The 26,304-nt window shown below is 49.4% G+C and overlaps 1 protein-coding gene across 1 annotated transcript; it reads right to left on the bottom strand.

Moving 5' to 3' along the window:
• Positions 1-386: 386 nt before the first annotated feature.
• On the bottom strand, positions 387-22,433 carry LOC133217140 (RNA-binding protein FUS-like). The gene is made up of 12 exons (XM_061362302.1): positions 22,390-22,433; positions 22,153-22,304; positions 17,967-18,120; positions 16,392-16,552; positions 14,136-14,319; positions 7,549-7,583; positions 4,300-4,332; positions 3,550-3,656; positions 2,772-2,901; positions 1,917-2,018; positions 1,526-1,640; positions 387-543 (listed from the first exon to the last, which is right to left on the bottom strand). The coding sequence occupies exons 1-12, from the start codon at positions 22,431-22,433 to the stop codon at positions 387-389; spliced, it is 1,374 nt and encodes a 457-aa protein (XP_061218286.1).
• Between the last annotated feature and the right edge of the window lie 3,871 nt (positions 22,434-26,304).

Here is a 26,304-nt window from a genome sequence, read left to right on the forward strand (position 1 = left end):
TCATTAAGGGGTAATGCATGTCATTATGGGGTCGTGTCTCATTAAATGGTCATGCATGTCATTAAGGGGTCATGCATATCATTATGGGGGCATGCATATCATTAAGGGGTCATGCATATCATTAAGGGGTCGTGCATGTCATTAAGGGGTCATTCATATCATTAAGGGGTCGTGCATGTCATTAAGGGGTCATGCATATCATTAAGGGATCATGCATATCATTATGGGGTTATGCATGTCATTAAGGGGTCACGCATATCATGGGGTCACACGTGTCATTATGGGGTCACGCATATCATTATGGGGTCACGCATGTCATTAGGGTGTCATGCGTCTCATTATGGGGTCACGTGTCTCATTATGGATTCACGCATCTCATTATGACGTCATGCCGTACCCATGTGGTTGGCGCCGCGGTTGGCTCCGCCTCCTCCGCCCCCCCCCGGGTACTTGCCCATGTGGGGGGCCCCGGGCCCCTCGGGTTTGGGGGCTTTGCATTGGTTGCATTCGTTCCGCCAGGAGAAGTTCATGTTCTCGCAGGCCCTAGGGGGGAGACGGTGACGTCATCAGTGACGTCATCAATGACGTCATCAATGACATCAATAGCATCGTCAATAACGTCATCAATGGCACCATCAATGGCATAATCGATGCTTTATCAATGACATCATCAATGACATCAAATGACTTCATCAATAGCATCATCAATAGCATCATCAATGGCACAATCAATGATGTCATCAATGATGTCATCAATGACATCAATGACTTCATCAATGGCATTATCAATGACGTCATCAATGACGTCATCAATGCCATCAATAGCATCATCAATAGCATCATCAATAGCATCATTAATGGCATCATCAACAATGACGTCAATGACATCGTCAATTGCACTGTCAATGACATCATCAATGGCATCATCAATGCCATCAATAGCATCAATGACATCATCAATAGCATCATCAATAGCATCATCAACAACATCAAAGGCATCATCAATGACATCATCAATGACATCATCAATGGCACTGTGAATGACATCATCAATGGCATCAATAACTTCATCGATGACATCATCAATAGCATCATCAATGGTGTAATCAATGGCATCAATGGCATCACCAATGGCATCAAAGGCGTCACCAATGACATCATCAATGGCATCATCAATAGCATTATCAATGACATCATCAATGACGTCACCAATGACATCACTAATGCCATTATCAATGACGCTATCAATAGCATCACCAATGACGTCATCAATGACGGTATCAATGCTATCATCAATGACGCCACCAATAGCACCATCAATGACGTCATCGATGACATCATCAATGGCACCATCTATAGCATCAATGACGCCATCAATGACATCATCAATGACGTCACCAATGACATTATCGATAGGAACATCAGTGACGCCATCAGTGACCTAATCAATGATGCCATCAATGACGTCATCGATGACATCATCGATGACGTCATAGTGAGGGGTGTTTTGGGGTGAAACACTCACGGATTGGGGCATTTCCAGTCTCCTGCTCGCTGCTGGCCCCCCCCTCCACTGGGGAACCCGCCCCGGGAACCGGAACCGGAACCGGAGCCACCGAAGCCACCGCGCCCCATAGGGCCTGGGGGGGGAGGGGAAAGAAGGGGGTTTTGGGGTGAAATCAAGGGGGTTTTGGGCAAAAGGAGTGTGTGAAGTAAGGGTTTTGGGGAAATAAGGGGGTTTTGGGGTGAAATCAAGGGGGTTTGGGGTGAAAAAGGTGGATTTTGGAGTGAAAACTCAGACTTTCGGGTGGAAAGGTGGATTTTGGGTTGAAAAAGGCAGATTTTGGGGTGGAAAGGTGAATTTTGGGGTGAAGAGGATGGATTTTGGGGTGAGAAAAGCGGATTTTGGTGCTCACCTCCCCGTCCGCGCCCCCCCCGTCCGCCGCCCCCCCCCCGGTTGAAGTCTGCTCTGCGGGTGGCGAAGGAAACCTTGATGGGGTTCCCGGAGAACTCTTTACCTAAACCGGGGGAAATGGACCCAAAATGAGGCCCGGGGGGGGGGAGGGGGCGTGGTCATGGGAAAGAGGCGTGGCTATGGGGAGGGGGCGTGGCCACGTGAAGAAGCTATGGGCATTAGGAGGGGGTGTGGTTATGGGCAGGAGGCGTGGTCACAGGGAGGGGGCATGGCCATGGGCAGGAGGCGTGGTCATAATAAGGGCTTGTGGACATGGGGAGGGGGGCGTGGTCATGGGGAGGAGGGCGTGGTCATAGGGAGGGGGCGTGGCCATGGGAAGGGGGAGTGGCCATGGGGGCATTGCCATGGGGAGGGGGCGTGATCATGGGGAGGGGTTGTGGCAATGGGGGCGTGGCCATTGGGAAGAGGCATGGCCGTGGGGAGGGGGTGTGGCCATGGGGAGGGGGCGTGGTTGTGGGGAGGAGGGGGCCACGGGGAGGGGGCGTGGCCATAAGAAGGGGTTGTGGCCATAGGGAGGGGGCGTGGTAATGGGGTCGTGGCCATGGGGAGGGGGTGTGCCCATGGGGGAGTGGGCGTGGCTATAGGGAAGGGGCGTGGCCATAAGGAGGTGGCGTGATCATGGGGAGGGGGCATGGATATGGGAAGGAGGTGTGGCCATGGGAAGAGTGTGTGGTTATAGGGAGGGGTTGTGGCCATGGGGGCGTGGCCACAGGGAGGGGGCGTGGCCATAAGAAGGGGTTGTAGTCATGAGCAGGGGGTGTGACCATGGTCACGGGGAGGGGGGGCGTGGCCTCACCGTCGAACCAATCAATGGCGGCCTTGGCGGAGGGGGGGTCGTCGAAGGAGACGGTGGCCTCCCCCTTGAGCTTGCCGGTCTCGCGGTCCGTGTACAGGTTGATCATGGGCTGGCCGGTCTTCTTGTTGGTCTGCGGGGGACACGGGAAGGACACGCTAAGGACATGCTAAGGACACGCTAAGGACATGCTAAGGACACGCTAAGGACAGGGTGATCATGGGCTAGCCGGTCTTGTTGGTCTGCGGGGGGACACGGTAAGGACATGCTAAGGACATGCTAAGGACACGCTAAGGACAGGTTGATAATGGGCTGGCCTGTCTTCTTGTTGGTCTGGGAGGGCGGTGACACGGTAAGGACATGCTAAGGACATGCTAAGGACACGCTAAGGACAGGTTGATCATGGGCTGGCCGGTCTTGTTGGTCTGTGGGGGGACACGGTAAGGACATGCTATGGACATGCTATGGACACGCTAAGGACACGCTAAGGACACGCTAAGGAGACACAAAAGACACACAAAGGGCACAGCACTGTGTTAAAGACAGGCTAAGGGGGTTGGGCATGGAGAGCAGGTCCATTAGGGGGGTACAGGGATGTAGAACATGCTAAGGACATGCTAAGGACACACTAAGGATACCTTAAGGACACGCAAAGGGCGCAGCAGTGTGTGAAGGATGTGGTAAGAGGGGGTGGGGATAGAGAGGGGTGCCATTGGGGGGCTATAGAGATATAGAACATGCTAAGGACATGCTAAGGACACGCTAAGCACACGCTAAGCACCTTGATGATGCCGATCTGCTTGAAGTAGTCGGCCACGGACTCGATGGTCACGTTCTCGCCCAGGCCCTGCACGAAGATGGTGTTGTTGTCCGAGTTATCCTGGTCGCCTGCATGCAAATCACCTCATTAATGCTAATTTATGCTAATTAATGCTAATTAGCCGCCATTAACCCCCTTGCCATTCATTAAACCCCATTATTAAGCATTAATGAATCGCCCTAATGGCACCCAGCCCTAATTACTTAATGACACCAATTAACCCCTTCATTACCTGAATTAACCCCTTAACTAAGCCGATTACCCCTTTATTACCCCAATAAATTCCCTAGTGAACCCCATTAACCCTTTAATTACCTTGGACCCTTTCCGACCCCAATCAACCCCTTAATGAACCCAATTAATCCCTTAATTACATCTAATTAAGCCTTTACGACTGCAAATAACCCTTAATGACACCAATTAACCCCTTTATTACCCCAACGAACCCCTTAATAACCCATAATTAGGCCCTTAATGACCTCTAATCAACCCCTTAATTACTCCAATTAGCGTTAACGACCCAAACTCCTTAATTACCCCAATTAATGCCTTTAGTACCCTATTTGACCCCTCAATGACCCCAATTAACCCCTTTAATTACCCCAATTAACCCCTCAGTGACCCCAATTAACCCCTCAATGACCCCAATTAACCCCTCAATGACCCCTCAATGACCCCTCAATGACCCCATTCATGCCCCTCCCCCCTTACCTGCATCGTGCCTTGGCCCTTGGTCCCGAGGTCCTTCAATGGGGGGGGAGGGGCACATGCAAAAAGCAACACAATGGAGCATTAATTAACCCCGGTGTTAATTAAGGGGGGGGGGCAATGACCCCCCCTTTATACCCCTCCCCTCACCCCATTTTGGGGCGAAAACCCCACTTTTTGGGGCTAAAAATACCCTTTTTTGGGGGTGCTCCAAAAACCCTGTTTTTCACCTCAAAAACCCTTTATTTGGGGTCAAACCCTGCTTTCCCCCTCCCCCAACCTTTGTTTTGGGGGCAAACCCGGCCTTTTTGGGTCCGTTTTGAGAATACCCGTTTTTGGTCACACCAACCTTTGGTTACCGGCGCACACAGGGCCGAAAGCCCCAAAATCCTGCTTTTTGTCCCCAAAATGAGCGCTAACACCTCCAAAAGGGTGTTTGGGCTAAAAACCAGCCTTTTTGACCCAAAAACCTCACTTTTTTAGCGCGCTTTTAGCCCTTTTTTACCTTTTTTTGGGGTCCGAACTTTTACCACTTTTTGACCCATTTTTTGTCTATTTTTACCTGTTTTTCCCCATTTTTAAGGCGGTTTTGCTCTTTTCACCTCCTTTTCACCTCATTTTATCAGTTTTTAAATCGTTTTTCCCGTTTTTCACCTCATTTCTCCCATTTTTACCTCTTTTTCACCAGTTTTCCCTTGTTTTGCCCATTTTCACCTTGTTTTTTCCATTTTCACCTCATTTTTTTACCTTTTCTCATTTTCACCTCATTTTCTCCGTTTTTACCTCATTTTTCCCATTTCCACCTCATTTTCTCCGTTTTTACCTCATTTTTTCCATTTTTCCCTCATTTTTTCCCATTTCCACCTCATATTTTCCGGTTTTACCTCATTTTTCCCATTTTCACCTCATTTTTCCCATTTCCACTTCATTTTCTCCATTTTTACCTCAATTTTCCCATTTCCATTTCATTTTCACCTCATTTTTTCCCATTTTTACCTCATATTTTTCATTTTTACCTCATTTTTCACCTTGTTTTCTCCATTCTCACCGCATTTTCTCCATTTTTACTTCAATTTTCCCATTTCCACCTCATTTTCTCAGTTTTTACCTCATTCTCTTCATTTTTACCTCATTTTCACTTCATTTTCCGCATTTTTTTACCTGAATTTTCCCATTTCCATTTTTTTCACCTCATTTTTTCCCATTTTCACCTCATTTTTTCCCATTTTCACCTTTTTTCCCATTTTCACCTCATTTTTACCTCATTTCTCCGATTTTCACCTCGTTTTTCCCATTTCACTTCATTTTTCCCATTTTCACCTCATTTTTCCCATTTTCACCTCATTTTTACCTCATTTCTCCCATTTTCACCTCATTTTTCCCATTTCACTTCATTTTTTCCCATTTTCACCTCATTTTCTCAATTTTTACCTCTTTTTCCCCATTTTTACCTCGTTTTTCCCATTTCCACATTTTTTACCCATTTTCATCTCATTTTCTCCATTTATATCACCTTGTTTTGGCCATTTTCACCTTATTTTTCCCATTTTCACCTCATTTTATGTCATTTTTAATTAATTTTCGTGCTTTTATATCATTTTCACCTCATTTTCACCATTTTCTCGTTACCCCTTTTACCAATTCTTCTCTTTTTAACCTCATTTTTCCATTGTTCCCATATACGGATGTTCTCTACCGTTCTTTTTACCAATTTCTGCCCTTTTTACCTCATTTTCTCCATTTTTACCTTTTTTCCCGTTTTCACCTCATTTTCACCATTTTCACCTCATTTTCACCTCATTTTCCCCATTCTTACCTCATTCTCAGCTCATTTTCCCATTTTTCCTTCATTTTCACGATTTTTACCTCATTTTCCCCTCATTTTCCTCCATTTTCACCATAATTTCCCCATATTTACCTCATTTTCACCACTTTCACCTCATTTTCTCCATTTTTAACTCATTTTCCCATTTTTCCTTCATATTCCTCATTTTTATCTCATTTTCTCCATTTTCACCTCATTTTTCCCATATTTTCGCCACTTTTACCTCATTTTCACCTCATTTTCTCCATTTTCACCTTCATTTTCCCATTTTCACCTCATTTTCCCCATTTCCGCCTCATTTTCACTTCTTTTTCCTCCATTTCCACCTCTTTTGACCATTTTCACTTTTTCCCCATTTTCACCTTATTTTCACCATTTTTACGTCTTTTTGCCCCATTTTCACCTTTTTTCACCATTTTCACCTTTCCAATTTTTTTTTGCCCCATTTCCACCTCCTTTGACCATTTTCATTTTTTTTCCAATTTCAATTTTTGTCCCATTTCCACCTCTTTTTTCACCATTTTCACCTTTTTGCCCCATTTCCACCTCTTTTTTGACCATTTTCACTTTTTCCAATTTCCATTTTTTCCCCATTTCCACCTCTTTTCACCTCATTTTCAATTTTTTTTCCCATTTCCACCTTTTTTTGCCCCATTTCCACCTCCTTTCACCATTTCCACCTCTTTTTGACCCATTTTCACCTCTTTTTTAACCATTTTCACCTTTTTTTTCCAATTTCCACTTTTTTTGACCCATTTTCACCTTATTTCCCCATTTCCACCTCTTTTTTGACCATTTCCACCTCTTTTTGCCCCATTTTCACCTTTTTTGACCATTTCCACCTTTTTGCCCCATTTTCACCTTTTTTAACCATTTTCACCTTTTTTTTTTCGATTTCCACTTTTTTTGCCCCATTTCCACCTTTTTCCCCATTTCCACCCCTTTTTTCCCCATTTTCACTTTTTGACCATTTTCACCTCTTTTTTCCCCATTTCCACCTCATTTGACCTTTTTCACCATTTTTTCCAATTTCCACTTTTTTTGCCCCATTTCCACCTCTTTTTGGACCATTTCCACCTCTTTTTGCCCCATTTTCACCTCTTTTTTAACCATTTTCACCTTTTTTTCCAATTTCCACATTTTTTGCCCCATTTCCACCTTTTTTGACCATTTCCACCTCTTTCAGCCCCATTTCCACCTCTTTTTTAATCATTTTCACCTTTTTTCCAATTTCCACTTTTTTTGCCCCATTTCCACCTCTTTTTTGACCATTTCCACCTCTTTTTTCCCCATTTCCAAGCCTCTCTTTCGGGGCAAAACACCCCAAAAAAGAGCAGCACCGCACCCCGAACCCCTTCATGACCAGAAACCACCACTTCCGTTTTGAGGCAAAATCCCCACTTTTTGGGCTTTTCTCGGCCACTTACCCCCGAACTTACTGAAGGCACCGCGCTCACCACCGCTGAGGAGATAAATGGGGAGAAAACACACAAAATGAAGCTTTTTGGGCAACCCCTGCCAAAAAACGGGCCGAAAACCACACAAAACGACCAAAAATGGGGCAAAACGACCAAAAATGGGGCAAAACGACCAAAAATTGGGCAAAACGACCAAAAAATGGCATTTTTACAGGGGGGGCGGTGAATTTGGGGCTAAAAGCAGCGTTTTTGGGTCCGCTCCGTTGCTGCTGGTTTCTCGCTGCCGTTGAGCGGCTCCGTTCAAAAAGCCCCAAATCGGGCGTTTTTTGCCCCAAAAATCCGTTTTTAACGCTGTTTTTGGCTTATTTTTACCGTTTCCCCCCGTTTTTTTGGGTTGAAAACGAGGGATTTTGGTGGCCCTTGAGTGTGGTTGGGTTTTAAGCAGCGCTCTGAAACCTTACGTTTTTCTGTGCCCCTTTTTGCCCTTTTCTGCCTGTTTTTACCCCAAAAGCGCGCCTTGCTCTCCACCTGCAGCACACAAAAGGCAGAGGTTGCGTTAACACAAAGCACAACAGAAGCCCCCGCCGCCAGCCCATAATACTCACCCGACACCCAAAATCGCCTTTTTTCCACCCAAAATCCTTGTTTTGGGCTCAAAAATGGGTTTTTTTGACGTTTTTTTCGTGCACCGAACCCAAATCGGCGCTTTTTCACCCCAAAAGCGATGGTTTTTGACTGCGGTGACGTCATCGCCATGCCCACTTTTGGGCCAAAAATGGGTGTTTTTGGCGCGCGTTTTGACCTAAAACCACCTTTTTTACCCCAAATCTGCGGGGGTGACCCAAAAACCCCCTTTTTTGCCCTTATTTTATGCGTTTTGACCCAAAAATCACGTTTTTTGCCTCTATTTTACGCGTTTTGACCCAAAAATCACCTTTTTTACCCCAAATCTGTGGGGTTTGACCCAAAAATCACTTTTTCCCCAAGATTTGGGGGAATGACCCAAAACCCACCTTTTTTTGCTATTTTTATGCGTTTTGACCCAAAAAACCACTTTTTACCCCAAATCTGTGGGGTTTGACCCAAAAATCATTTTTTTTACCTCAAATCCGTGGGGGCAACCCAAAAAATCACCTTTTCTGACCCTATTTTATGTGTTTTGACCCAAAAAACACCATTTTTACCCCAAATCCGTGGGTTAAAACCGCAAAAACCACCTTTCTCACCCCTATTTCAAGTGTTTTGACCCAGAACCCACCTTTTTTACCCCAAATCCGGGGGGTTTGACCCAAAAATCACCTTTTTCGCCCGTATTTTGTTTTGACCCGAAAATCACCTTTACCCCAAATCCGTGGGGTCAGACCCAAAAAATCACCTTTCTCACCCCTATTTCAGGTGTTTTGACCCAAAAAACACCTTTTTTACCCCAAATCCGTGGGTTAAAACCCAAAAAACACCTTTTTCACCCCTATTTTGTGTTTTGACCCGAAAAACACCTTTTTTTACCCCAAATCCGTGGGGTAAGACCCAAAAATCACCTTTTCTGCCCCTATTTTATGTGTTTTGACCCAAAAAACACGTTTTTTACCCCAAATCTTTGGGGTGTGACCCAAAAATCACCTTTCTCACTATTCTATGTGTTTTGAACCAAAAACCGCCTTTTTTACCCCAAATCCAGGGGGTGTGACCCAAAAATCACCTTTCTCACCTCTATTTTAAGTGTTTTGACCCAAAAAACACCTTTTTTACCCCAAATTTGTGGGGTGTCACCCGAAAATCACCTTTTTTTGCTACTGTTTTATGTGGTTGACCCCAAAACCACTGTTTTTACCCCAAATCCGTGGGGTTTGACACAAAAACCACCTTTTTTGCCCGTTTTTTACCCAAAAACTACCTTTTTTACCCCAAATCTGTGGGGTTTGACCAAAAAAACCACCTTTTTTGCCCTTATTTCATGCATTTTGACCAAAAACTACCTTTTTTCCCCCAAGATTAGAGGGGGGTGACCCAAAAACCACCTTTTTTACCCCAAATCTGCGGGGTTTCGCTCTAAACCCACCTTTTCATGCGGTTTGACCCAAAATCCACCTTTTTCCACTCAAAACCTGAGGTTTGACCCAAAAACCCACCTTTTTACCCTAATTTCATGCATTTCGATGTAAAAACCACTTTTTACCCACGCCATCTGCGGGTTTTGACCCAAAAACCACGTTTTTCACCCCGATTTCATGCATTCTGACCCAAAAAACACCTTTTTTCACCCAAAATCCGTGCGGTTTGACCCAAAAATCACCTTTTTCACCCCGATTTCATGCATTTTGATCCAAAAACCGCTTTTTAACCCCAAAATCTGTGGGGTTTCACTCAAAAACCACCTTTTTCCTCCAATTTTACGCATGGAGACCCCAAAAGCACCTTTTTCACCCCAAATCTGTGGGGTTTGACCCAAAAATCACCTTTTTCACCCCAAATCTGCGGGGTTCGACCCAAAAACCACCTTTTTCTCCCCAATTTTAAGCGTTTTGACCAAAAAACCACCTTTTCCCCCCAAAATCCGGGGGTTTTGACCCAAAAATCAGCTTTTTCACTATTTCATGCATTTGGACCCCCAAATCTACGTGGTTTGACCCCAAAACCACCTTTTTTCCCCTATTTTATAGGTTTTGACCTAAAAACCGCCTTTTTCCACCCAAATTTGTGGATTTTGACCCAAATTGCACCTTTTTTCCCCCAAAATCCCCGTTTTCTGGGAGGGGGGTGTGTATGGTGTGGGTGTCCCTTCCCCTTCCCATTGCACCCCATTACCCCCCTATTACCCCCCATTGGGATGCATAGAATGGGGGGCACCCATTACCCCCCATTAAACCCCATTACCCCCCATTAAACCCCATTACCCCCCATTAAACCCCATTACCCTATGTACCCCATTACCCCCTATGTACCCCATTACCCCCATGTACCCCATTACCCTATGTACCCCATTACCCCTATGTACCCCATTACCCCCTATGTACCCCATTACCCCCTATGTACCCCATTACCCCCTATGGACCCCATTATCCCCTATGTACCCCATTATCCCCTATGTACCCCATTATCCCCTATGTACCCCATTACCCCCTATGTACATGCACCCCACACCCTACCCCATAGTGGGGGCTCCCCCTCGGGCTCCCCGGTTGCCTCGGCCCCCCCTCTCGTAGCCGCCCCGGTTGTAGCCCCCTATGTACCCCATTACCCCCCATGTACCCTTACCCCATTCCCCATGTACCCACCCCCTATCCCGTACCCCATTACCCCCATGTACCCCATTACCCCCATGCACCCCACACCTACCCCATAGTGGGGGCTCCCCCTCGGGCTCCCCGGTTGCCTCGGCCCCCCCTCTCGTAGCCGCCCCGGTTGTAGCTCCCTATGTACCCCATTACCCCCTATGTACCCCATTACCCCCTATGTACCCCATTACCCCCATGTACCCCATTACCCCCTGTACCCCCATTACCCCCTATGCCCCCCATTACCCCCTATGACCCCATTACCCCTACAACCCCCATTACCCCCTATGCCCCCATTACCCCCTATGTACCCCATTACCCCCTATGTACCCCATTACCCCCTATGTACCCCATTACCCCCTATGTACCCCATTATCCCCTATGTACCCCATTACCCCCATGCACCCCACACCTACCCCATAGTGGGGGCTCCCCCTCGGGCTCCACGGTTGCCTCGGCCCCCCTCTCGTAGCCGCCCCGGTTGTAGCCCCCTATGTCCCCCATTATCCCCTATGTACCCCATTACCCCCTATGTACCCCATTACCCCTATGTCCCCCTTATCCCCTATGTACCCCATTACCCCCATGTACCCCATTACCCCCTATGTACCCCATTACCCCCTATGGACCCCATTACTCCCTATGTACCCCATTACCCTCTATGTACCCCATTACCCCCTATGTACCCCATTATCCCCTATGTACCCCATTATCCCCTATGTACCCCATTACCCCCTATGTACCCCATTACCCTCTATGTACCCCATTACCCCCTATGTACCCCATTACCCCCTATGTACCCCATTATCCCCTATGTACCCCATTACCCCCATGCACCCCATTACCCCCTATGTACCCCATTATCCCCTATGTACCCCATTACCCCCATGCACCCCACACCTACCCCATAGTGGGGGCTCCCCCTCGGCTCCCCGGTTGCCTCGGCCCCCCCTCTCGTAGCCGCCCCGGTTGTAGCCCCCTATGTACCCCATTACCCCCTATGTACCCCATTATCCCCTATGTACCCCATTATCCCCTATGTACCCCATTACCCCCTATGTACCCCATTACCCCCCATGTCCCCCATTATCCCCTATGTACCCCATTACCCCCATGTACCCCATTACCCCCTATGTACCCCATTATCCCCTACGTACCCCATTACCCCCATGCACCCCACACCTACCCCATAGTGGGGGCTCCCCCTCGGGCTCCCCGGTTGCCTCGGCCCCCCCTCTCGTAGCCGCCCCGTTGTAGCCCCCTATGTACCCCATTACCCCCTATGTACCCCATTATCCCCTATGTACCCCATTATCCCCTATGTACCCCATTATCCCCTATGTACCCCATTACCCCCATGTCCCCCATTATCCCCTATGTACCCCATTATCCCCTATGTTCCCCATTACCCCCTATGTACCCCATTACCCCCATGCACCCCATTACCCCCTATGTACCCCATTACCCCCTATGTACCCCATTACCCCTATGTACCCCATTACCCCCTATGTACCCCATTACCCCCTATGTACCCCATTACCCCCATGTCCCCCACACCTACCCCATAGTGGGCTCCCCCTCGGCTCCCCGGTTGCCTCGGCCCCCCCTCTCGTAGCCGCCCCGGTTGTAGCCCCCTATGTACCCCATTCCCTATGTACCCCATTATCCCCTATGTACCCCATTACCCCCATGTCCCCCATTATCCCCTATGTACCCCATTATCCCCTATGTTCCCCATTACCCCCTATGTACCCCATTACCCCCATGCACCCCATTACCCCCTATGTACCCCATTACCCCCTATGTACCCCATTACCCCTATGTACCCCATTACCCCCTATGTACCCCATTACCCCCTATGTACCCCATTACCCCCATGTACCCCACATGTACCCCATATGTACCCCCCTGCTCCCCGTTCCTCCCCCCCCTTGTACCCCCTTGTACCCCCTATGTACCCCATTACCCCCTATGCCCCCATTACCCCCTATGAACCCCATTACCCCCTATGACCCCCATTACCCCCTATGCCCCCCATTACCCCTATGACCCCCATTACCCCCTATGCCCCCCATTACCCCCTATGTACCCCATTACCCCCTATGCTACCCATTTTCTACCCCTATGTACCCCATTACCCCCTATGTACCCCATTACCCCCTATGTACCCATTACCCCTATGTACCCCATTATCCCTATGTACCCATTATCCCCTATGTACCCCATTACCCCCTATGTACCCCATTACCCCCTATGTACCCCATTACCCCCCATGCACCCCATTACCCCCTATGTACCCCATTACCCCCATGCACCCCACACCTACCCCATAGTGGGGGCTCCCCCTCGGGCTCCCCGGTTGCCTCGGCCCCCCCTCTCGTAGCCGCCCCGGTTGTAGCCCCCTATGTACCCCATTACCCCCTATGTACCCCATTACCCCCTATGCACCCCATTACCCCCTATGTACCCCATTACCCCCTATGTACCCCATTACCCCCTATGTACCCCATTATCCCCTATGTACCCCATTACCCCCATGCACCCCATTATCCCTATGTACCCCATTACCCCCTCTGCACCCCATTATCCCCTATGTACCCCATTACCCCCATGCACCCCATTACCCCCTATGTACCCCATTACCCCCTATGTACCCCATTACCCCTATGTACCCCATTACCCCCATGTACCCCATTATCCCCTATGTACCCCATTATCCCCTATGTACCCCATTACCCCCTATGTACCCCATTACCCCTATGTACCCCATTACCCCCATGCACCCCATTACCCCCTATGTACCCCATTACCCCCATGCACCCCACACCTACCCCATAGTGGGGGCTCCCCCTCGGGCTCCCCGGTTGCCTCGGCCCCCCCTCTCGTAGCCGCCCCGGTTGTAGCCCCCTATGTACCCCATTACCCCCTATGTACCCCATTACCCCCATGTACCCCATTATCCCCTATGTACCCCATTATCCCCTATGTACCCCATTACCCCCTATGTACCCCATTACCCCCTATGTACCCCATTACCCCCCATGCACCCCATTACCCCCTATGTACCCCATTACCCCCATGCACCCCACACCTACCCCATAGTGGGGGCTCCCCCTCGGGCTCCCCGGTTGCCTCGGCCCCCCCTCTCGTAGCCGCCCCGGTTGTAGCCCCCTATGTACCCCATTATCCCCTATGTACCCCATTACCCCCTATGTACCCCATTATCCCCTATGTACCCCATTACCCCCATGCACCCCATTACCCCCTATGTACCCCATTACCCCCTATGTACCCCATTACCCCCATGCACCCCACACCTACCCCATAGTGGGGGCTCCCCCTCGGGCTCCCCGGTTGCCTCGGCCCCCCCTCTCGTAGCCGCCCCGGTTGTAGCCCCCTCGGCCCCGGCTCCGCTCCCCCGGGGGGGCCCCCCCCCCGTAGGAGCCTTGGTCCTGGTACCCCCCCCCGCTGCTCAGCGGCGCCGCCTCCTGGCTGTAGCTGGAGCCTAAGGGAGACACAGAAAGGAACCAAAATCAGTGGGTTTCACCCCAAAATGAGGCTGCTTTTAGCCAAAATGGCCGCTTTTTACCCTAAAATCCGCTTCTTTTACCCCAAAATCCACTTCTTTGACCCCAAAATGGTGGGGTTTTACCCCAAAATGAGGCTGCTTTTAACCAAAATGGTGTTTTTTACCCCAAAATCCACTTCTTTCAACCCAAAATGATGGTTTTTACCCCCAAAACAACTTCTTTTACACCAAAATGGTGGGGTTTTACCCCAAAATCCGCTTCTTTTACCCCAAAATGATGGTTTTTACCCCAAAATCCACTTCTTTTACACCAAAATGGTGGGGTTTCACCCCAAAATCCACTTATTTCACCCCCAAATGGTGGGGTTTTACCCCAAAATAGTGAGGTTTTACCCCAAACCAATATTTTACCCCAAAACGGTGTTTACCCCAAAACAAAGGCTTTTTTACCCTGAAAGTGGTTTTTTACCCCAAACTGAAGGTTTTTTACCCCAGACTGGGCTTCTTTTACCCCAAAATGGCAATTTACCCCAAAATAATGTTTTTTTACCCCAAAACCGGGGTTTTACCCCAAAATGGTTTTTTACCCCAAAACAGTTTTTTACCCCAAAACGGGATTCTTTTACCCCAAAATGGCAATTTTTACCCCAACACACTGTTTACCCCAAAACGGTGGTTTTTTTACCCCAAAACATTTTTTACCCCAAAATTAAGTCTTTTTATCCCAAAACAGGCTTCTTTTACCCCAAAATGGTGGGGGTTTACCCCAAAATAGTGGGGTTTTCCCCCAAAGTGGTGTTTCTTTACCCAAAATTATGAGATTTTCCCCAAAATCCGCCCTCAAATTTTCTTTCCCTCTAAACTTGTTTTCCCTCCAAAATTCTCGATAATTTTCCCAATAATTCTCCATTTCCCCAAATTTTCCCTTTTCCCTTCCAATTCACAACAAAATTCCCCAATTTCCCCATGAATTCTCTATCACCCGGTAAATTCAAACTTTTTCCCTTGAATTTTCGGTTTTCCCCAACTCTCGATTTTTTCACAAAATTTTCAAAGTTCCTCTCAAAATCCTCGTTTCTCCCCAAAATTCTTCATTTCCCCCCAAATTCTCAATTTTTCTCCCCAAATTCTCAATGTTTTGATTTTTCTCGGTTTTTCTCCCAATATTTTCGATTTTTCCAAAATTCTCGATCTTTCCCCAAGTTCTCATTTTTCTAAAATTCTCAAATTCACCACCAAATTCTCATTTTTTCAAAAATTCTCAATTTTCTTCCAAGATTCTCTGTTTTTCTCCCAAAATCCTGGATTTTCCCAGAAATTTTAATTTCTCCTTAAATTTTCAAACTTTTTGAATTTTTTCCCAAAATTTTCAAATTTTCTCCCAAAATTCTTCTCACTCAGAATTTTGTTTTCTTTGAAAATTTTCAATTTCTCCCCAAAATTCTCAATTTTCTCCCAAAATCCTCAATTTTTCTCCTAAAATTCTCAATTTGTCTATCAAAATCCTCTGTTTTTCCCCAAATTCTCATGTTTTCCCCCATTTTCCCTGCTCCCATCCCATACCGGTGAGGGTGGGGGTTGAAGAACTGGGGAGTTTTACCCCAAAATTGCTTTTTTTAAATAAAATTTAATCTTTACACCAAAATTACGGGATTTTCTCCAAATGTTTTTTCCCAAAATTCTTACTTTTCAGCCAATTTCCCAAAAATTCCTACTTTTTAGAACTTTTTTCCCCGAAAATTCTTGATAATTTCCATCAATTTCCCACAATTCTCAAATTTTTTACTTTTTCTTTAGAAATTCTTGATTTTCTCCCAGATTCTCGATTTTCCTTCCAAAAATTCTCCTTTTCCAAAAATTCCCCATTTTCTCCCAAATTCTCTATTTTTTCTCCCAAAATTCTCTATTTTTCTCCCAAAATCCTTGATTTTTTTCCCAAAATTCTCAATTTTTCTATCAAAATCCCCAAATTCTCAAATTTCCCCCCTAAATCCTTCATTTTCCCCCCCAAATCCTCATGTTTCCCCCCCGTATCCCCGTACCGGTGCTGGCTCCGGTGCCGTACTGGCCCTGCTGGCTGTAGCTGGGGGGGGGGTTGTAGGCCGCCTGCTGGCTGTAGCTGGGCTGTTGCCCGCTGTAGCTGCCCTGGTGGCTGTAGCCGCTGCTGGGGGGCTGCCCGTAGCTGGAGCTCTGCGAGCTGCTGCTGTAGCTGCACCAAAACACCCCCCTTTCAGCCCAAAACAGGCCAGTTTGACCCAAAAATGGGTCATTTTGACCCAAAAAAGTGTCGTTTGGACCCAAAAAAGGGTTATTTCGACATAAAATGCGTCATTTTGACCCAAAAGTGTCATTTTGACCCAAAAAAGGGTCATTTTGACATAAAACGCATCATTTTGACCCAAAAAAAGTGTTATTTTGACCCAAAAAAGCGTCATTTTGACCCAAAAAGTGTTATTTTGACCCAAAACGCGTTATTTTGACACAAAACGCGTCATTTTGACCCAAAAATCTGTCATTTTGACCCAAAAATCTGTCATTTTGACCCAAAAATCTGTCATTTTGACCCAAAAAAGGGTCATTTTGACATAAAACATGTCATTTTGACCCAAAAAAGTGTCATTTTGACCCAAAACGCGTCATTTTGACCCAAAACTCTTCATTTTGACCCAAAATTCTTCATTTTCACCCCAAAAAATGTCATTTTGACACAAAACGCATCATTTTGACCCAAAAAAAATGTCGTTTTGGCCCCAGAAAGCGTCATTTTGACACAAAACATGTCATTTTAACCCAAAAAAGGGTTATTTTGACCCAAAATGCATCATTTTAAACCGAAAGTGTCATTTTGACCCAAAATTGACCCATTTCCACCCATTCCCACCCCATTCCTGCCCCATTTCCCCCAATCAAATGTTTTCCCTCATTCCCACTCATTCCCCCCATTCACACCCCATTCCCCCCCATTCCCCTCCCCATTTCCCTCCCATTCCCTCCCCATTTCCCCCATTCACCCCATCTCCCCCATTCCCATTCCGCCCCATATTCCCCCCCATTCCCACCCCATTTCCCCCATCCCCACCCATTCCCACTTCAACCCTGTTTTTACCCCATTCACACCCCATTTCCAACATTCCCCCCATATTCCCCATTCCCATCTCCCCCATTCCCCCCTTCTCCCCCCCATTTCCATTCCCATTTTCCCCTCCCCCCCCATTTTCCCCCATTCCCCCTCCTTTCCCCCCCATATCCCCCATTCCCATACTCCCCATTCCCCTATTCCCATGTCCCCCATTCCCCCCATATCCCATCCTCCCCCATATCTCATATTCCATCCCCCCCATTCCCATCTCCCCCATTCCCCATATCCCCCTCTATATCCCCATATCTCCATACCCCCCATAACCCCATATCCCCCATATCCCCTATATCCCATCCATCCCATCCCATTCCCCATACCCCCTATATCCCATTCCCCATACCCCCATATCCCCCCATTATCCCATATCCCCCTATATCCCCCCATATCCCATATCCCCCCCCATATCCCCCCCATATCCCCCCATATTACCCCCATATCCCCCCATATCCCCCCATATCCCCCATATCCCCCCCCATATCCCCACCTTCCGGAGGAGGAGCCCCCGCTGGGGGGTTGGGAATACCCCGGATACGCCGCTGCCGCCGCCGCCTGCCCATAGGAGCCCTGCGAGCCCTGCCCGCCCCCGCCGTAGCCCCCGGAGCCGCCGTAGGCCGGGGGCGTGGATTGGGCGCTGTAACCTGGGGGGGGGCACCGGATTGGTCCGCTCAGTACAATGGGAGGGGCCCAAGGGGAGCGGGCCAATGGGAGCGGCCCATTCACCCCAATGGCATCACCCTAATGGGGTCTGCCCATTCACACCAATGGGATCAGCCCATTCACACCAATGGGATCAGCCCATTCCTCCCAATAGGATTAATGCATTCATCCCAATGGAACCATCTTAATGGGATCAGTCCAATGGGATCAGCCGGTTCAAGCCCATGCAATCAGCCCATTCATCCCAATAGGATCAACCCATTCACAAATAGGACCAGCCCATTCATCCCAACAGGACCAGCCTAATGCAACTATCCCATTCAGCCCAATGGGATCAGCCCAATGGGATCACCCCATTAATCCCAATGGGATCAACCCCTTCACCCCAATACGATCAGCCCAATGGGACCGTCCCATTCATCCCAATGGGATCAGCCCATTCATCCCAAAGGAATCAATCCATTCATCTCAACAGAATCAACCCATTCATCCCAACTGGATCAGCCTGTTCATCCCAATAGGATCAACCCATTCATCCCAATGGGATCAACCCATTCCCCCCAATGGCATCATTCCATTCAATCCCGTGGGATCAGCCCATTCAAGCCAATATAATGATCCCATTCAACCCAATGCCCATTCAATCCCAAAGGGACAATCCCATTGAATCCCATGGGATCAGCCCATTAAATCCCATGGAACCATCCCATTCAATCCAATGTGATCACCACGTTCATTCCAACAGGATCAACCCATTGAATCCCAATGGGATCATCCCATTCATCCCAATGGGATCAGCCAACCCAATCCCATGAGATCATCCCATGCAACCCAATGGGATCAATCCATTCATCCCAATGGGATCATCCCATTCATCCCAATGGGACCATTCAATCCCATTTGACCATCCCATTCAACCGCATGCAATCAACCCATTCATTCCAACAGGATCATCCCATTCAATCCAATAGAATAATCCCATTCATCCCAATACGATCACCCCATTCACCCCAACACCCTCACACCATTCAATCCAATAGGACCACCCCATTCAATCCCAATGGGATCATCCCATTCACACCAATAGGAACACCCCATTCACCCCAATAGGATCACCCCATTCACTCCAATGGAATCACCCCATTCACCCCAATAGGCCCACCCCATTCACTCCAATGGACCCACCCCATTCACTCCCATAGTACCACCCCATTCACCCCAATAGGATCACCCCATTCACCCCAATAGAATCACCCCATTCACTCCAATAGGATCACCCCATTCACTCCAATAGGCCCACCCCATTCACCCCAATAGGCCCACCCCATTCACCCCAATGGGATCACCCCATTCACCCCAATGGAACCACCCCATTCACCCCACAAAGACCCCCAAATCCCATAGGATAAAGGGCTCCTCTTACTGCTCTGGCTCTGCCCATAGGATTGGCTGTAGCTGTTCTGCCCATAAGCCGTGCCCACCCCATTCACCCCAATAGGACCACCCCATTCACCCCAATGGACCCACCCCATTCACCCCAATAGGATCACCCCATTCACCCCAATAGTACCACCCCATTCACCCCACAAAGACCCCCAAATCCCATAGGATAAAGGGCTCCTCTTACTGCTCTGGCTCTGCCCATAGGATTGGCTGTAGCTGTTCTGCCCATAAGCCGTGCCCACCCCATTCACCCCAATAGGACCACCCCATTCACCCCAATGGACCCACCCCATTCACCCCAATAGGATCACCCCATTCACCCCAATAGTACCACCCCATTCACCCCACAAAGACCCCCAAATCCCATAGGATAAAGGGCTCCTCTTACTGCTCTGGCTCTGCCCATAGGATTGGCTGTAGCTGTTCTGCCCATAGGCCGTGCCCACCCCATTCACTCCAATGGGCCCACCCCATTCACCCCAATGGAACCACCCCATTCACTCCATTAGGACCACCCCATTCACCCCAATGGAACCACCCCATTCACTCCATTAGGACCACCCCATTCACCCCAATGGAACCACCCCATTCACTCCAATAGGACCACCCCATTCACTCCAATAGGACCGCCCCATTCACTCCATTAGGCCCGCCCCATTCACTCCATTAGGCCCACCCCATTCACTCCAATGGCACCCCATTCACCCCAATGGCCCACCCCATTCACCCCAATGGACCCACCCCATTCACCCCACAAAGACCCCCAAATCCCATAGGATAAAGGGCTTCTCTTACTGCTCTGGCTCTGCCCATAGGATTGGCTGTAGCTGTTCTGCCCATAGGCCGTGCCCACCCCATTCACCCCAATAGGCCCACCCCATTCACCCCAATAGGCCCACCCCATTCACCCCAATGGACCCACCCCATTCACCCCAATGGACCCACCCCATTCACCCCACAAAGACCCCCAAATCCCATAGGATAAAGGGCTTCTCTTACTGCTCTGGCTCTGCCCATAGGATTGGCTGTAGCTGTTCTGCCCATAGGCCGTGCCCACCCCATTCACCCCAATAGGACCACCCCATTCACCCCAATGGGCCCACCCCATTCACCCCACAAAGACCCCCCAAATCCCATAGGATAAAGGGCTTCTCTTACTGCTCTGGCTCTGCCCATAGGATTGGCTGTAGCTGTTCTGCCCATAAGCCGTGCCCACCCCATTCACTCCAATAGGATCAACCCATTCACCCCAATGGAACCACCCCATTCACTCCAATGGAACCACCCCATTCACTCCATTAGGCCCGCCCCATTCACTCCAATAGGACCACCCCATTCACTCCAATAGGACCACCCCATTCACTCCATTAGGCCCGCCCCATTCACTCCAATAGGACCACCCCATTCACTCCATTAAGCCCACCCCATTCACTCCAATAGGCCCACCCCATTCACTCCAATAGGATCACCCCATTCACTCCAATAGGCCCACCCCATTCACCCCAATAGTACCACCCCATTCACTCCCATAGTACCACCCCATTCACCCCCATGGGCCCACCCCATTCACCCCAATGGGCCCACCCCATTCACCCCAATAGGCCCACCCCATTCACCCCAATGGACCCACCCCATTCACCCCAATAGGACCACCCCATTCACCCCAATGGACCCACCCCATTCACCCCACAAAGACCCCCAAATCCCATAGGATAAAGGGCTCCTCTTACTGCTCTGGCTCTGCCCATAGGATTGGCTGTAGCTGTTCTGCCCATAGGCCATGCCCACCCCATTCACCCCAATAGTACCACCCCATTCACCCCAATGGACCCACCCCATTCACCCCACAAAGACCCCCAAATCCCATAGGATAAAGTGCTTCTCTTACTGCTCTGGCTCTGCCCATAGGATTGGCTGTAGCTGTTCTGCCCATAGGCCGTGCCCACCCCATTCACTCCAATGGGATCACCCCATTCACTCCAATGGACCCACCCCATTCACCCCAATAGGCCCACCCCATTCACCCCACAAAGACCCCCCAATCCCATAGTATAAAGGGCTTCTCTTACTGCTCTGGCTCTGCCCATAGGATTGGCTGTAGCTGTTCTGCCCATAGGCCACACCCACCCCATTCACCCCAATGGGCCCACCCCATTCACCCCAATAGTACCACCCCATTCACCCCAATAGGACCACCCCATTCACTCCATTAAGCCCACCCCATTCACTCCAATAGGCCCACCCCATTCAATCCAACAGGATCACCCCATTCAATCCAATGGCATCATCCCATTCACTCCAATAGGACCACCCCATTCACCCCACAAAGACCCCCCAAATCCCATAGGATAAAGGGCTTCTCTTACTGCTCTGGCTCTGCCCATAGGATTGGCTGTAGCTGTTCTGCCCATAGGCCATGCCCACCCCATTCACTCCAATGGGCCCACCCCATTCACCCCAATGGACCCACCCCATTCACCCCAATGGACCCACCCCATTCACCCCAATGGACCCACCCCATTCACCCCACAAAGACCCCCCAATCCCATAGGATAAAGGGCTCCTCTTACTGCTCTGGCTCTGCCCATAGGATTGGCTGTAGCTGTTCTGCCCATAGGCCGCATCCGGGGCCTGGCTGTAGCCACTGTAGCTCTGCTGCCCATAGCCTTGGCTGCCTTGTTGGGAATAGCCTTGGCCTGGGGGTGTGGGGTAGGCCCCATAGCTAAAGAAAAGACCCAAAAAGCTGTGAATTCACCCCAAAAATGCAATGGGGTTGAATGGGGTTAAGGGGAAAGGGAAGGACGTACCTTTGTGTGGCGGTTTGGCTGTAGTCTATGGGGAAAAAACGCATAAAAATGGGTTAATAAAGGGGAAAAAAGCACATATTTAACCTAAATGGGGTAAATTTTGCGGTGGAAAAGGGGTTTTTTGCTTTAAAAACAAAAAAAAAGGGGAAATTGGGGAAAAAGGGACTGGTTTTGGGTGTAAAATGAGGGGTTTTGGGCAAAAAAGGGCTGGCTGGGGGTTAGAGGGGTGGGTTTGGGGCATAAAGGGGTGGGTTTAGGGCAAAAAGAAGGGATTTTGGGGTGAAAAGTGGGCATTTAAAGCACAAAGGGATGGATTTAAGGCAAAAAGGGGGAGGTTAAGGCAAAAAAGGGGTGATTTTGGGGTGAAAAGTGGTTATTTAAGGCACAAAGGGTGGATTTGGGGCAAAAACAGTGATTTGGGGGTGAAAAGTGGTCGTTTAAGGCATAAAGGGTGGATTTAGGGCAAAAAAGGGGTGATTTGGGGGTGAAAAGTGGTCATTTAGGGCATAAAGGGGTGGATTTAAGGCAAAAAAGGGGGGATTTTGGGGTGAAAAGTGGTTATTTAAGGCAAAAAAGGTGGATTTGGGGTAAAAAGGGGGATTTTGGGGTAAAAAGTGTTCATTTAGGGCACAAAGGGGTGGATTTGGGGTAAAAAGGGAGGGATTTTGGGGTGAAAAGTGGTCATTTAGGGCACAAAGTGTGGATTCGGGGTAAAAAGGGAGTGATTTTGGGGTGAAAACTGGTCATTTAGGGCATAAAGTGGTGGATTTAGGGCAAAAAGAGGGGATTTGGGGTTAAAAGTGGTCATTTAGGGCAAAGAGGGAATGAATTTGGGTGCAAAAAGACTGATTTTAGGGTAAAAAGTGGCCATTTAGGGCACCAAGGGACTGATTTTGGGCACAAAGAACCGGATTTAGGGCAAAAAGTGAGCGGTGAGGGCATAAAGTGCCTCTTCTAGGGCACAGAAAAGTGGATTTAGGGCAAAAAGTGACCAATTTGGGCACAAAGGGACTCATTTTGGGCACAAAAGGACTGATTTTTGGCACAAAATAGCGGATTTAGGCCAAAAAATGACCAATTTTGGGCACAAAACGCTGCCTTTTGGGGTACAAAGTGATTTTGGGCACAAAATGCTGAGTTCTGGAGCAAAAAAAAGTCCACTTAGGTAACAAAGGGACTCATTTTGGGCACAAAGTAGGGGATTTAGGGCAAAAAGTGGCCATTTAAGGCACAAAATGACTGATTTGGGACAAAAAATAGGAAATCTAGGGCAAAAAGTGACCAATTTGGGCACAAAGAAAGTCATTTTAGGCATAAAATAGCAGATTTAGGGCACAAAAGGATTTTGGGCACAAAGGGACCGATTTTGGGCACAAAGGCGCGGATTTAGGGCAAAAAGTGACCAATTCTGGGCACAAAAAAAGCCGATTTCGGGCAAAAAGTGACCGATTTTGGGCGCGAAGCGGCCATTTTGGCCACAAAGGGACCGATTTGGGGCACAAAATAGGAGATTTAGGGCAAAAAGCGACCAATTTAGGGCAAAAAAGCGGCCAAGTGGCCGTTCGGGGCATAAAATGGTGCCTTTAGGGCACAAAGGGACTGGTTTAGGCCTTAAGTGGCTGGTTGGCGCCCTAAATGCTGCCTTGAGGCCACAAAGCGGCTCCGCGCTTACAAAGCGCCTCATGTGGGGCACAAAGCATCCAAATTAAGCCACAAACCGCCCAATTTCGGGCACAAATCGACCGATTTAGAACATTTTACCACAAAAAACCCCAATTTGCCTCTTTTTAACACATTTCCCCCCACAGACACGGCCCTGAGAGCGCTTTCCCTCCCGGACCCGCCCCGAAAGAGCGGTCTGCGCGCCCCGCACCCCCTTTCCAACGCTCCCCAGCCGCTTTTCCCCCCCTCACCTCATTATTTACGTCAAAAAACGCCTTTTTTAACCGAAAACGAGCTTTTTAAACCCAAAAACGAGGTTTAAATGGGGCCGATTGAAGCGTGGAGAGACCCGGATGTGGCACTGCGGCAGCGCCGCCGCGCATGCGCAGCCCCCCCCTCCCGCCCGCCCGCCGCGCACAAAATGGCGGCGGTGGCGCAGGAGGAAAAGGCGGCACAAAATGGCGGCGGGCGGCGTGAGGTAAAACCGCGCCCGAGCCCGTTATAAACGCTATAAAACGCCCCAAAACCCAATAAAACCCCCCAAAACCCCCTTAAAATGAGACGCTTTGGGGTTAAACGAAGCAATTTGGGGTGTTTTATCGCGGCGATGGGCGGCGCGGGGGGTGAGGCTTTGTCTGCTGGGTTCCACCCACCCCCCCCCCATTCCCTTCCTTTCATCCGCTATAAAGCGTTTTATCGCGATAAAATGAATCAAACTGAGGGAAATCGAGCGCGATAAACGGTGATTAACGACTCACGCTCCCCGTTTCATTTACGGGTTAATGAATGAAAGGGGAAAAACGCCCCTTTCCCCCTAAAAAAACACAATAACCCCGATTAAACCCATCCGAACGCCCCAACCACCCCTAAGCGCACCCGTTCGGGCGCAAAACGCCCCGAAAAGGGCCCGAAAACGCTAAAAACGCCCCAGAAACGCTTCAAACGCCCCCAAACCGCTAAAAACGCTCCCGAACCGCTAAAACCGACCCGAAAACCGCTAAAAACGGGACCCAAACGCTAAAAACGGCCCCAAAACGGCTAAAACCGAGCCCAGAACGGTAAAAACGCCCCAAAAACGCTAAAACCTCCCCCCGTTCCGGTACCGTTGGACGCCATAGCGGCGGCTGCGCTCCCCCTCCACGTGGCGCCCGCACTGAAGCCCCGCGGCCACGCCCCCAACGCCTTTTATAGGCTCGGCCTGGAGCGGACCAATGGGGTGGGAGGAGGCGGGGCCATGCCCCCGCCGCTCCCACGTGGGTGGGGGGCCTGCGGGTGGCGGCGTCCGCGGGAAAGGGGCGGGGCTTGAGGAAGGGGCGGGGCTTGACGGGGAGCGGGAGCCCATTGGGGGATATAGGGGTCTATAGGCAGCCCATAGGCCCCTATAGACCCCCATAGTCCCCATAGACCCCCATAGACCCATATAGACCCCCATAGACCCCTATAGACCCCCATAATCCCCATAGACCCACATAGACCCCTATAGACTCCCATAGACACCCTTAAACCCCCATAAGCACCCTATAGACCCCTATAGACCCACTATAGACCCCCCATAGACCCCCATAGACCCCCATAGACACCCTTAAATTCCCATAAGCACCCTATAGACCCCTATAGATCCCCTACAACACCCATAGAGACCCATAGAGACCCCATAGAGATGCGATAGAGACCCATAGGGACCCCATAGAGACCCATAGAGACCCCATAGAGATGCGATAGAGACCCATAGAGACCCCATAGAGACCCCATAGAAACAATGGAGTCAATGGGAACCCCCATAGGGGACAATGGGGAAGCCAGGAGGCCCCAATAAAGCCACTCCTCTCACACCATTGGCTGCAGCTTTAATGAGGGCGGGGCCCTGAGGGACCAATCAGGAAGCAGGAGGGGGGGGGGGGGGGTCCATGGGGTTGGTTCTCCATGTCCGTGGCATGGCCAATGGCATCCAATGGGATGCTCTCCATGGCCATATGGACCAATAGGGATGCTCTCCATGGCCAAATGGACCAATAGGGATGCTCTTCATGGCCAAATGGACCAATAGGGATGCTCTTCATGGCCATATGGACAAATAGGGATGCTCTTCATGGCCAAATGGACCAATAGGGATGCTCTTCATGGCCATATGGACCAATAGGGATCAACGTCCTCCATAGGGATGCTCTCCGTGTCCATAGGGACCAATAGGGCCCAATGTGCCCCATAGGGATGCTCTCCATCGATGTGCTCCATAGGGATGCTCTCCATGTC

Source organism: Neopsephotus bourkii, unplaced genomic scaffold, assembly GCF_033783945.1.
Source record: "Neopsephotus bourkii isolate Nb327-2 ecotype Australia unplaced genomic scaffold, CSIRO-AGI_Nbou_v1 NB_1114, whole genome shotgun sequence".
Taxonomy (NCBI): Eukaryota; Metazoa; Chordata; class Aves; order Psittaciformes; family Psittacidae; genus Neopsephotus; species Neopsephotus bourkii.